The sequence below is a fragment of the Equus quagga genome, chromosome 10, assembly GCF_021613505.1.
Source record: "Equus quagga isolate Etosha38 chromosome 10, UCLA_HA_Equagga_1.0, whole genome shotgun sequence".
NCBI lineage: Eukaryota > Metazoa > Chordata > Mammalia > Perissodactyla > Equidae > Equus > Equus quagga.
Genome location: NC_060276.1, coordinates 12,547,094 through 12,561,527, shown reverse-complemented (window position 1 = coordinate 12,561,527; position 14,434 = coordinate 12,547,094). Strand labels below are relative to the sequence as shown.

The 14,434-nt window shown below is 34.8% G+C and overlaps 1 protein-coding gene across 1 annotated transcript in view; it reads right to left on the bottom strand.

The window, feature by feature from the left end:
* Positions 1 to 6,161: 6,161 nt before the first annotated feature.
* Positions 6,162 to 14,434, bottom strand: part of MCF2 (MCF.2 cell line derived transforming sequence) — a 70,440-nt gene continuing 62,167 nt past the window's right edge. The window contains exons 28-29 of the mRNA XM_046673680.1: positions 12,177 to 12,277; positions 6,162 to 6,492 (exon numbers count right to left, since the gene is read on the bottom strand). Coding sequence (XP_046529636.1) covers positions 12,206 to 12,277 — 72 coding nt within the window. The 3' untranslated portion in view covers positions 6,162 to 6,492; positions 12,177 to 12,205. The remainder of the gene's footprint in view (positions 6,493 to 12,176; positions 12,278 to 14,434) is intronic.

Genomic DNA, 14,434 nt, shown 5'->3' with positions numbered 1-14,434 from the left:
AGGCAGACCCTTCTTAGGAAAAAAAAAAAAAAAAAATATATATATATATATATATAAGAGGCACCAGCTTCTGGACCAGGGCCAAGACCTTCTCTCCACACCCTCATAGAACAGTAGTGTTTTGAAATCCTAGCCAGATCCTTTCACTCTGGTAGGAGAGTTACCCTCTTATTTGAGAGAAGGACGGAAATAGGAGCAGGGATATTCTTGATTCCGAAGACTTCCTTTCAAGAGGTTGCTTCATTGCAATGTTGAATATACGATCCTAACCCATAAAAACTTGCTGACATAGTTAATCTCCCAGATGGTGTCACTCAAACTTTTAGAAATGCCATCGTATATAGCTTCTCCAGATCAATAGCTAAGTTGCTTAAGGGCTGACCTCATAAAAATAAAGGGGTCCCATGATTTACACACGACATGATTTGGTTAAGATCTACATATAAAAATCTCTTTTCCTCTTGGAATATATTACAAAAATAAGCATGCATTTTCATGATATTAAAACTCAGCTCTAAAAGTAAGAAGCCAAATTAAGAATGCAAGTCTCTGAGAAACTCAGTGCATACTTCTTAAATTAACAAACCAATGTATGAATGAAGTGGAAGACAAAAGGCTATTACTGACTACATCAGTGCAAAACTCAGTCATCTAAGGTAGGAATGAGATATTTATCCTGAACACATAAGGGAATATGCCATAGAAAGGAAGACAGGCAAATACAGAAAGAGAAACCTCTACATTCATTTCCTTCCAAGGATATAAAGAGAAGTTGTCACTAATTTCCAGGAAATGTAAAAAAGATTAGCCTAGAAGACTACGGTTATAGCCCTGGCCTTTTCCTCTCCTATTAACATTTATTGCCTTTCCATCTGTGTTCTCCAGAAGCTGTACTTACTTTTCTTGTCTGTGCTTTGTATCCTCATTTAGGTAGATATTTTGTTGTTGTACATTGTTTTTATAGTCAGTTCTTAACTTTCATAGTTTTATATCTGAATCAAACTGTTGTTCTTGGCCACGGGAGTTTAATTTCTCCCAATATGGCTCCAATATTTTTCATACTCTCTTCCATATGCTCTGTTTCCAGTCCTAGATGATCATGCTTCGGATCAGAACCTCTGCTTCCTTAGTTTAGAAAATGTAAATTTGGGTAACAGATATGCTAAAAGGATAGCTACCCATTACCTAATGGTAGGTTATAATTCAGAAATCTTAGCACACTCTAATAAGGAATTTCACTGAACACTTACCATGGGCCTGGCACTGGATCTGTTTCATACGACAAAATCAGCAATGTGCTGGACCTGGCTTATGCCAACTCACAAATGCCAATTTTGCACATCTCTTTCCAACTCCCAGTTCAGGGACTTCATGTCACTAGCTTAAAATCTGCCATGGCAAGGATATGTACACCATAGATAGTGACAAATGCTGCAAATACGTTTTTGCTCTTTTTTTAAAGAGACCCAGTTGTTTAACATTTACCAACATACCAATGGACAAAATGTAATTATTTGACTAAAAATTCATCATTTTTACAGTCTTGCTACTTAATTATTGCTATGACTGAGCAGGAAATACACTGTAAATTAAAATGTACAAGTTGTTAAAGAAGCAGAGTCTTCATGAGCCAGAAATACTGAAAAATCCAACAACTTTAAGAACAACTTTAAAGTTGTTCTCAGATGGCAACAGGTAGTTATCCTATGTTTTAAAATAAAATACAACATTTCTTAAGTGCAAATATTTCTCCTACATAACACATTCAAACGTTGTTAAGTCAATGAAGGTTTATTCTGTGGTAGTTTTCTGCTGGTATATTAGTTCATGGTAATTTGTATGATATTTACAAAGACTATGGAAAAGACTTCTTAACTGTTACTTTCGGCCAGCATGTAAGATCAAAAAATATATAAAAGTCCCACAGGGATGTACAGAAGGTAAGTTTGATGCAGGGTTTCAGTATATTTCAATCATGGGGGACAAAGCATTGTATTCCACTTTTCTAGTACTGAATTAAAGTGAGAATTTTTTCCAGTATAGTGTTTCAGACATATAAAAACGTATAGAAAATAGTATCATGAACTCCCAAGTACCAACATTCATCTGTTCCTTCTCCCCACTCCTCCCCTTCTCTTTCTCCCCATCTGCAAAGATAGCTACCATCCTTAATTTGGTGTTGATCGTTAATCCAGCATATCCATATACTTTTACTCTGAATTATCCATTGAAAGTACACATTTTGTTTTGCATATTTTAAACCTTTGTGCAAATGCTATCGTATTGTATCTATCCTGCAATTTGTTTCTTGTGAGATTGATTGATGTTAATAAGCGTAGCTCAAGATCGTTCATTTTAACTTCTGTATAGTATTTTATCGTATGATATTCCATAATCCAGTTATCTATTCTCCTGTCCATGGTCATTCACGTTGTCTCCAAAGTTTTTATTCTTTCAAGCAATGCTGCTATAAACGTTCTGGCCCATATATCTCCTTGATCACATGTGTGAGTGTTTCTTTGGGGTAGATACTTAGGAGTGGAATTGTTAATCCATACAGTATTCACTTCAACTTTACTTGGTATTAGCAAATTGCTCGCAAAAGGGGTGTACCTACTTATCCTCCCAGTAGCAGTAGGGAAGAGTTCTTCTTGCTTCACGTCCTCCCCAACACTTGGCATTTTTAGAAATATAGGCAGATTTTTAAGCTACTAATACTCATGTATAAAATAGCTGTTTTGCATTAAATTCAGGTGTTTTGAAACTAGCTGTAAATGTATAGGCATAGCCCTGTGTCCTCCCTGGGGGTCAGTAAAGAGATCATCTTAGTTTCTAATGTTAGATTCCAAAATGTCCACTATGATTTTCCACTTTTAAGTCATTTTGATTATGGTTAAAAGTTACAGTTGACTTAGTTACTACCATTTTACTTGTTCTCATTTGATTTCTCATAGCTTGCCTTGTAAAAGCGTATTCACTATCAAACTAAGATAAACACGATTGAGATAATCCTCAGCACATAAAGTTCTTTTTGTGCTTCAAATCTTTCTGGATTCCTCTTGTGCTCCATTATGGTATTTTAATTTGTTCTCCAGTCTGGTTGTATTTGTTTAGTTATTTTGATAGTAATTGACTTAATGAGCCTATCTCAGAACTACTTAGATGAAATGTATCTTTGAAATGGTTTACATTCTATTTTGGTTTGGGATTAAGGAAAGTTTCATTTAGCTTAAGTAACATATCTTTACAAAGTACAATTTCATTGGTTGTTGTCAATATATATTATTAGTCCTATTTGGTGGACATATGGTGAAACATGTCTCCTCAGAATTTGATGTGCTAATTCCTGCATGTGAAAATGAGGTAATCAACAAACATTAGGTAGGCTCTCAACAAGTGCAAAGAAAACTTAAGACTTACTATGTCATGAGCTTTAATATAGAAAATGCATTTCAAAATAAAAAGGAATTATTTTAAAAGAAAAAAGCCCATCTTCACATCTATTGATTTCCTTTTGATCAACATAAAGGGTTTCAGTTTTGTCTTTAACACTGGTTTGTTCCTAAGCATTTGCTGTCCTTGGGCAGGCCCCATAAGACCAACTGCAAACTGACCATTCCAAATCAATGCAGAGAAGTGTACTGAAATGTAATAAAAATGACTTGTTTTGACAATTAATTGCTTGAGACTTGATTCATGAAGCGCTCGAGAGTCTACTGTCCCTGTGGGAAGCAGGTCCTTGTGTTCTAGTATCTATCAATAATAAGCATTTTTCTCAGAGAAAGTCTGTTGAATGAAACTGGATTGATTTCGGACTAAACCCAAAACAAAATCACTGACCTAATTTCTCTCCAAGTGGAGCATTTCTTATGCTCTCTTACACTTTCAAAAATATACTCTGAAATTTTCTCTCTTCTTAAGAGAATATTGTAGCCCAGATATCACGGCGGCTTTTATAACAACTATGTATTTTATATTCTAAGATTCATATATAATTTTGAAAATGTCAAGAATAACATTTACTCCTCAGCCAATATAGGAATAAAACTTGAACATGCATTTTAATTTTCAAGGAGTTCTTTGGAGATGAATTAATTTATTGATTAACTAGTTCACCAATGGTGCTTCCTCAAAAGAATTCAAAATACATTTAAAGACAAAAGAAATAGTTTATCCTGTGATGGGATGGTCATTAAAACATCTGAAACAATCTGTTTTTAAAAAATGGAAGATTCAATCAAATCAATTTGGTAGGGTTTTGTCCCCCGTCTATATTAAGGCACAAGTTCTAGATCCCTAATAGGCTGTGGAAGAGACCACTAAGTCTGGAAAACCCAATTAAGAGCCCTTTGCAAAAGCAAATGATGGTTCAGAAAACAACTGCAAGTATCTAGATGCTTTCCAGGTTTCCTTTGACTCCATTATATGGAAGCAGATTTTTCCAGTGTGTAACTATCCCCCCAGAAACAGGGCTATCTAACCCCTGAAACCTCATTTATTGCTATCCTACAGACTTGGGTGAAGAAACTTTTGAGTAAAATATTTTACCCTACTTCGAGTCAGATCTCTCTGTCTATCTCTGTCTCTCCGCGTCTCTGTCTCTTTCAGAGAATCATGAAGCAAGGCTGAAGGTAAACATTTAACTCTAAATACTTATGGTGCCTTTAGGGTATCACTAATAAATGAGAGGAAAGGAGTTTTCAATGTATTACTGATACTATACTAAACTGAAAAAAATATACGAATGGATTTAAGGTTGGATATTTTTAATGTGGAATTAACACAAGTACATTTACATTGTAAGTACATTTACAATGTAATTAAATTTTGAAGACTTAAAGGGAAATTGCTGCTATGTTTTATAGTAACACACATTTATAGCCCAATAAAATTAATACAGTGCAGTTACATATACAAATACATATACAAATATAGCATTCATTGTACAGTGATTAAAACATTAAAAGACTATAACTGTATGTTTGAATCTATAGAGCTCAGTACTGTCTTAAATGATTAAAATCCCTAGTTTAATACCATGAAATTAAAACGTTTTGTGCAGCGGGACATAATTATTCAAAAATTTTCTCTCCTAATTCTGTCTCCTAACCCCAGGATCAGCACACAAAAGAGATGTATTTTAACTTTGTTTTGTTGCTGTTGGTATTGTTGCAGAAACATTAACTAAGTATCAAATATATGGACATTTTCATGAGTGAATTATAAATCAACCATCATAAATTCCAGCAAATGGACATTAGAAGATTGATAATTTTCAGGTATCTTTGAATAAAACACAATTCATTTGTCATACAAATTGTTACATCAAATGATACCACTGGCATAAACTATCATCTTGATATGATACACAAACCTATTTAAAAGAAAATATTTATGAATTATATAGTTATTGTGTTTATTGTTTACTGTAAAACTATTCGTCAGAAAACATGCACCTAATATGCCAACTTGAGAGTAACACTCACAATCTATGATTCAAAAGGCAGCAATTTCAAACCATTGTCTTCAGTGGTCCACAATATAAAATACTCCAAGCATAAATTCAACACTGCATGCAACAACTTGGCCCTGTGCTTTAAAACAAGTGGTCACACTGTTTAGAGATTCTAAAGAAAGACATCTATACATTATCATCAAACAAAAATCCCAGGAAGGAACGCAACGCAACTTAAGAAAACCTTTACTAGAATAGATTTTTCTAGAAAATTCAAAAGCAAGTAAAGACACTGGAAAGTAAACCTTTGTTACAGGAACACCTCTTCTGCAAATATGAACATTTAACTTAAAGCTGTGGCACGTGTATCTCAATTTCAATGCATAAAATGTAAACTTCAACACATCCTAACTACAGAATTTTAGCTTTGGATCTTTTTAGAACCATAAGACAACTGTGAAAACCCTAAATACCAGTCAAAGTGCAAAAGAGGTCCTTCAGAACATATCCCTTTGGTACGTTATAGTCACACAGATAACAGAATTAAATAATAAAATAAATTGTCAATTAACAAAGGGATTTAAAATCTCTGATTATCTCTCTTCTCTCTTTGGATTTTTGTTTTGTTTTGTTACTGAAAAGTTATCAAGAAAATTACAGGTAAAGCCTTTTACCTGTGAATGTTCAAAATAATTGATTTCGAGTTTTTAGATGGAATCTGAACGCATGCCATGAAAAACCCTATTTGGAAACAAAATAACACGGCACTTTTCACCTGGGAGGATGGAAGGTGTGAAGATGGCTTCTTGCAAGAATGAGACAAACTGGGAATGATGAAGTCCACCTCAGTCCTGAGGAAATTCTGTGAATGTCATGGGCAGCAGAGGCTCGTCCTGACTCTTGGCTGTTTATCTGTAACACTTTTAAGAAATACAATCTAGTTCACACCTCCAAAGGTAATCTTATTTTTAAAAGTCTATTCATTCTCCTTTAATTGAAGTGGAACTTAGTTTCCTTGTGTTTACTCAGAGCGGCATCTACAAAATAATGAAGAATGATGTTAATACTCAGGTGACTTTTAGTAACTTTTTTTTTTTTCTTACAATGCATGTGTTTTGGTGAGGAAGATTGGCCCTGACCTAACATCCGTTGCCAATCTTCCTCTCTTTTCTTTTTCTCCCCAAAACTCCAGTGCATAGTTGTACATATATCTTAGCTGTAAGTCCTTCTAGTTCTTCTGTGGGATGCCTCCTCAGCATGGCTTGATGAGCGGTGTATAGGTCTGCGCCCAGGATCCAACCCACCGAACCTGGGGCCACTGAAGCGGAGTGTGCAAACTTAACTACTACGCCACCAGCTGGCCCCTTCAGGTGACTTTTAAGGCCAAAAATGCAGTCTGTGCTATGACTTCTAACACTAAATGTGAGGATTCAAAGCGTCCATCATAAATTCAAAAGTGATGTCTTTCGGTTGTTTATTTTAATATGAAAGTTGTTATTCCATTACATTATTTATTAAAGGCATCTATTTTATGAACGGCATAACTTCACTTGAAGCAAAATAAAATACAGTCACGCATCGCTTAACGACGGTGATGCATGCTGAGAAATGCATGGTTAGGCAGCTTTGTCGATGTGCGAACATCATAGAGTGTACTTACACAAACCTAGATGGTATAACCTACTACACACCTAGCCCGTATGGTACTAATCTTATGGGACCACTGTGGTATATGCAGTCTGTCACTGACCAAAATGCCATTATGCAGCATATGACTGTAAACAGAATTTATATCCTCTGCAACCAGATTTCATAAATATTGTATGAATTACCCTGGGTGCGTATAGATAATATGAAACATGTTAAGCACATAAGCATCAGAGGGATCTTTACATTCTATTTGCCAGATTTCAAATAAGATACTCGAATGTATATTTTTAAACCTTAATGCTGCTGACAACTGCATATGTGGTCAATTGTAATTTCCTAATCCACCAACACACATTACCAAATATTTTTGTAGGCCACAATACACTATTTTGCTCTATACAGTGTAATATGCAGGTAGATCTCAATCAAGACCACTTGATATTACAGCATTCAAGGAAAATCTACTGATAAGTACTAATCTGTCAGTTCAACATAAGTCATAAATGCATGTTATTTGAAAGTAATGTATATTTTAAAAATATATTGTCAGAACTTTGTAGAGAACAAAACCAAAGGGACCTTGTCATCTTATCTAGTAGTATGCCACACTGAGAAGAGAGTAATAAATGCTTTAAATGCTGATGATATATCAACCCATTACACTCAACTCTCCCAATGGCACTGCAAAAAAGAAAAGGACATAGAAAAAGTATTCTGATGGTAGAAAACAAAAAGGACTCGAAAGGAATAATGTGATTTTTTTTCCGAAATAAAGTGTATGTTTGTTAACAAATGTAAGCCCTTTACTGCCTGAAAAATGAGCAAAAGCCCAAAGTAGATTTAAGTTGTTTTGCCATGTACTTTTCAAAAAGTGGTAATATGCCCTAAATCCACTGCAATTAGTCACAGTAATTGAATCAGTTCAAATTAAAACTCATCAAACATGTAATTTTACATGTCCTGCATTACAGTTAGCTAAAATTTAATGTAATTAACTTTGTCCTGAATTAAGTAGGAGGACATCTGGCTCTATATTTAAAACGATGATGATAAGAGTTATGGAAAATCTACTCTAGGTCTTCCTAATGTTGAATACAAATGTTAATATTACATGGAAGTCAGATGAACACACTTGATCTTTTCACTTTTGAATCTTGGAGACCTGAGCATAAGAAAGGCCATTATTTTCTAGTATAAACATTGTACTGTTATTTCATGGCTTTATTGGTTTTTTAATTGCTTCAAAAAATGATTTATAAAAAACGTTTAATCTCCATAATATACAAAGAACTCACACAACTCAACAACAAAAAATCAAACAACCCAATCAAAAAATGGGCAGGGGATAGGAACAGACATTTCTCCAAAGAAGATATACGGGTGGCCAATAGGCACATGAAAAGATGCTCATCATCACTGATCATCAGGGAAATGCAAATCAAAACTACACTAAGATATCACCTTATACTCGTTAGAATGGCTATAATTACCAAGACAAAAAATAACAAATGTTGGAGAGGTTATGAAGAAAACGGGACCCTCATACACTGCTGGTGGGAATGCAAACTGGTGCAGCCACTATGGAAAACAGTATGGAGATTTCTCAAAAAATTAAAAATAGAAATACCACATGACCCAGCCATCCCACTACTGGGTATCTATCCAAAGAACTTGAAATCAGCAATTCAAAGAAACTCATGTACCCCTATGTTCATTGCAGATTAGTCAGAATAGCCAAGACATGGAAGAAACCTAAGTGCCCATCGACTGATGACTGGATAAAGAAGATATGGTTATGTGTGTATATATATATATATATACACACACATAATGGATATACTACTCAGCCATAAAAAAGGATAACACCATCCCATTCACAACATGAATAGACCTTGAGGGTATTATGTTAAGCAAAATAAGCCAGAGAAAGACAAACTCTGTATGATTCCACTCATATGCGGAAGCTAAACAAACACATGGACAAAAAGAACAGATTTGTGGTTACCAGGGGGAAGTGGAGGGGGGAGGTGGGCACAAAGGGTGAAGGGGCGCACCTCTAGGATGACTGACAAATAATAATGTACAACTGTAATTCACAATGTTGTAAACTATCATAACCTCAATAAAAATTTTTTAAATGTTTATATGTGTTAATTTAAACAGCTCTTTGAGAACATATTTTAAGTGACTCGTGTTTCTTCTGTCTGTCTGTCTCTCTCATTAACCATTCAAATAAGCATAAAACAGTTGGCAGGAAGCTGGCCATATTTATTTTCAAACTTAACTCTTTAACGTATAAGATGAAATCAGTTAATTTGGGGAAAAACGTGATTCATTACTAATTGGCTTTTGAAAGTGTTTAAAATGCGTTGTTAGCGCCATCGTCGATTCCGATGTTACTATCTTAAATTTTATCTTATTCTAAAAGGTATGAAACTTTAAAGTTGTAAGGTGCTCAATTCAGCATGTTTCTTTGTATTTGTCTAATACCCTTCCTTTATGGTTAGTGCTTTTTCTGCCCTGTATAAGAAAGAAATTGTTAACTACCCAGTCATAAAGATACCGTCCTGTGTTTACTTTTAGAAGCTTTATGACTCTAGCTTTTATGTTTAGGTTTATGATCCAATTCAAATTAATTTTTGTGTATGGAGAGAGGTATAGGGATGGAGGTTCATTCTTTGTACATATGGATACCCAATTACTCCAGCACCATTTGTTAAAGCGACCTTCCTTTCCCATTCAGTTGACTTGGCACCTTGATTGAATGCTCATCGATTATGTATATGTGGGTCTATTTCGGAAATCTCTATTTTTCCACACTTACACCAACACCACACTGTTTTCATTACTGTAGCCTAACAGTAGGTCTTCAAATCAGCTAGCTAAGTCCTCCAAATATTTGACAGTCTTCTGTTCTAGATTCTTTGCCTTTCCATATACATTTTAGAATAAACTTGTCTTTATTTTTTTTCCCAAAAGGGTCTGCTGAGATTCTGATTGCATTAACTCCATAGGTCAATCTGGGGACAATGGATTTCGTAACAATATTGAGATTTCCAATCCTTGAACATTGTATATCTTTCCCTTTATTAGGTCATCTTAAATATATCTCAGCAATGATTTGTGGTCGTCAGTATAGAATCCTTAGACATCTGTTGTTAGATTTATTCCTATTTATTTTGTATCACTAATGGAAATGGTGTTGTTCGAAATTACATTTTTTTCAATTCTTTGTTGCTAGGATATAGAATTACAATTTATTTTTATATAATGATTTTGTGTCAAATGGCCTTATAAAATTCACTTACTATTTCTAGTAGGGTCTTTTTGTGTATAGATTCCTAATGGTTTTGTACATACACGTGATCTACTAAGAATGACAGTGTTGCCTCATCCTTTCTAATATTTTTATATCTCTTTACCTTGAGTTATGGCACTGGCTAGGACTTCCAGTACAATGATGAATAGAAATGCTGAGAGTGAATATCCTTGGCTTGTTCCCAATCTTAGGGGAAAAGTTTCCAATTCCACCATAAAGTATGATGTTAGCTATGGTTTTTCACAAGTGCATATTATCAGATTGAGGAAACACCCTTTATTCCTAGTTTGGTGAGAGTTTTTATCATGAATGAGTATGGAGTTTTGTCAATTGCTTTTCTGCATCTATTGAAATGATTACATAATTTTCACCTTCATTATGTTAATATGGTGAATGATACTGATTTTTAAGTGTAATACAAACATTTAAAGCTCTAAATTTCCCTGCATTTCCTTCCCTCTTTAGATGCATCCACAAATTTTGACATGTTACATTTTCATTTTCATCCAGTTTGAAATAATTCTGATTTCTCTTGTGCTGTCTTCTTTGTTCCATGTGTGTTTAGATGCATCATTTAATATCCAAATATTAAGGGATTATTGATTTCTAATATAATAACTTTTGAGATTTTATACGATTCCGTCTTCTGAAATGTATTGAGACTTGTTTGACCCACCACATGGTCTATCTTGGTGAATGTTCCACATATACTTAAAAATAACAGTGTATTCTGCAGCTGTTGGTATAGGTTTTAAATAAATGTCAAGTAGTCCAGGTTGTTGGTACATCAAACTCTTCTGATTACTAATTATCTAAATAATTCAGTAATTATCTAAATAATTTGACAATTACTGCAGAAAACCTTTGAAAGGTGACTAGATTTGGAGTACCCAAAACAATAAATAAGAAGTAACTCTATTTGTGGGGTCCCCGTGTGATCCAATATCTATATTGAACCTATCACCCTTAGATTTTGTTTCATGTTATAAATGAAATTTGGAACCAAATAAGTTACTCCTGGTCTCTTAGATTGGTCTAAACACGAGGTACCATTACCCGGAAATCAAATCTACATTCAAAACTAGGAATTCAAAGGAAATATGTGCATATAATAATAATCTTGTTCACAAACAGGTCTGTGTTCTTTTTTGGTGCTGCCTTTTTATACATAGCTTATTATTACTTAGAGGAAAAATCTACAAGAATACTAGTTGTATACAGAAGTTTTATGTACCAAGGGTTGGGTTAATAGAAAGGAACATTAAGGTTAGTTCTCCTTCCTTCATACTACCTTCACACATTAATTCTTGGGCACACAGGTTTGGTGTGTATGTGTGTGTGTTTGCATGCGTGTGCGTATGTGTATGTAGCAGAAATCTACTATAAGGAAATACCACATTCTTAGAACTGAGTAAAAACATACTGGTAAAGCATTCTCGGACAGAAAGGCTGGTACCTTAGAAGCATATCATCAGTATTTACTTCTAAAAGATCTCTTACAAGACATCATAATATCTGAAACTCTCTTTCAAATCTATCAACCTTGTACGGAAAACTTTAACATGTTCAAAAAACCTTTATTCATGAATTTAAAACTATTAAAGGAAAACATTAAATCTTATCTAGCATAATATGCTTGCAGCTTTATTTATAAGAGCAGAAAGGTTCTTACCCTATGCCAATTGTACGTTTGGTGGAGATTCAAAAATTTTAGTCCTTAAACAAATAGTATACACTCTGTTCATATTATACCTGTAACTTTGGCATTCCGAAACCTATAGTCACCGGTTAAAATCTGCAAACTGTTCCCTGGAATCAGCCCTTCTTTTCTTCTGTTTAGATTTTTCACCAACCTAAATAATAAATGAATTAGTAGCTAACAATGGTAATATAAGGTAATAAACAAATACATTACATTGCAGCTCAAATTTTCACAAAGCTATTGCATATATTTGAAGACCTTCATGACACTGGGCTCGAGTCCTTTGAGTAACCTACAAAGGACTTAGGTTACTAGCAAAAATGGTTATCACTTTACTGATCCATCATCAATTTTCACCCTCGCGTGTACTCTTCCACCCTTAAGGTCAGTGTACACAGTCAATGTAGCATTTCAGTTAAAGTTATTGAGACATGAAGACAGAATTATTTCATATAAAATTTCCAAAAGAACTGTGGAAGCTTCATTCAGTCCTCTTCCAAACAATATTTCCTTCTTGCTTTGGGTTCTCTATGATTAACTAATATATTTGGCAGAACCATCTTTGCAATCAGTGCTATATGAAGTCAAACGCATAAGGAGAGAATGATAAGGCTAAAAAGTCAATATCTGAACTGATAAAGAGAAGTGTGGCTATGTTGTAAAGTAGCAAAGCATGGTCCCTGGCACACAGTAGGCATTCATTAAATACACGATGAATTAATGAATGACTTAAATTGACCAAATGTAATGCAATCTGTAGCCATTACAAAGCCAGATGTGTCAGAGCCCAAGGTAAACCACAAAATTACATGCAGCCCCATAGCATTTCATTCTTTCAAAGCATTTTTCACTCACCAAAGGTTAACATCCCTTTCAGTGAGCTATATAGACATGGCTGAAGCAATGAAAATGAAACACTGATAAGAAATGTGATATTTCTGCTTCTTGAGACTGTATAACAAAGATACAAGTAAAGCAGAACATTTGATTAGATATCCATGTGCCCCAGGCAGAGGTCATCACAGGCATGGAGAGCGCACCTACCATTGACCCTCAGCATCCTCATGGAGAAGCTGAATGACATCTCCATTTCTAATCAGGAGGTCTTCTGAGCCTCTCTTCCTGCAATCTGCTAGCGCTTTATATTTGCCTGGAGACTGTAAGGTTGTTTTGAAAAATTACATTACAAACTTCATTGCAAAATTACTTGCATAACTGCATGCTCTGTGACATAAGGAATTCACTCTTTACTTCAATGGTAAATGTGGCAGCTGCAGCAGCTTTGCAGGAACAGACATGAACCAGTTTGTGATGGGGAAAAAAAGCAGAACATGTATTTACTTAACCTGAAGAACTCATTTTTATTTCCAAAAAGAGAGTTACAGCATGAACTACACAGAAAATAACAGAGCACAACTAATTTAAGTTACATGAATTATAAGCATAAATCCAGAGAAAAACAGGAAAATAATTTTTAAATACTGTTATTTGTAAACTACTCGAATGAAAATTTTATCTTGGCACACACCAAAGGCAAAGGTCTTGAACAAAGATTTACTACCGCCCCCAGAAGGACTTCTGGGCTTTGTATCATTTTGCACAGGTAAAAATAATGGGCACACAAGCTCTGGGTCCAATAAAAGCATACTAAATCATAATGTTGTGCTTTACTTGGCCTTAATCATTTTGCAGCTATAATTTTAACTTGATTCACTAATCAGCTAAACGTAATCCAAGGCACACTGATTGCGTTGGGTTACAAAGTAGATAGAGAAGAAATAATAATTTGCAAGTCCAAAAGTATTCTGAAATGAGAATTTTTCCAGCACAATATCTTACACATTGACTACGTGACTTTAAAAAGTAAGAGTATCATAATTAAATCTTCTTAACGAAAGCAAAGAAATAATTATGCGGTGTCAATTCTTTGCATGGTCACAAGAATTAACCTGAAAACAATGTCCGCATCGCTTGGGCTGAATGTCTTTTGAGCAGAACTTTCATCAAATGGGCAGAGGAGCAGACAGGAAAGAGCTCCTTGCCATTGAACACAGGAGCTTCATCAAAATTCGGGAGCCGTCTCCAACACGGGCCTCCACAAGGGAAGCGGCACCCATTATTTCTTACTTTTTGACTTGGTAACGTGAGACTAAAAGAGCAATTCATTCCGACTTCACAACTTTGTGCTTTTTGTTTTCTGGGTTGTCTCATTTTTTGGTATGTGGAAGGCATTGGACTGCTCTTTTGCATGTTTTCCTTAGTAGCACAACTCAGCGAATTGTTAGGACAAGAGAGGAGAACTAATATG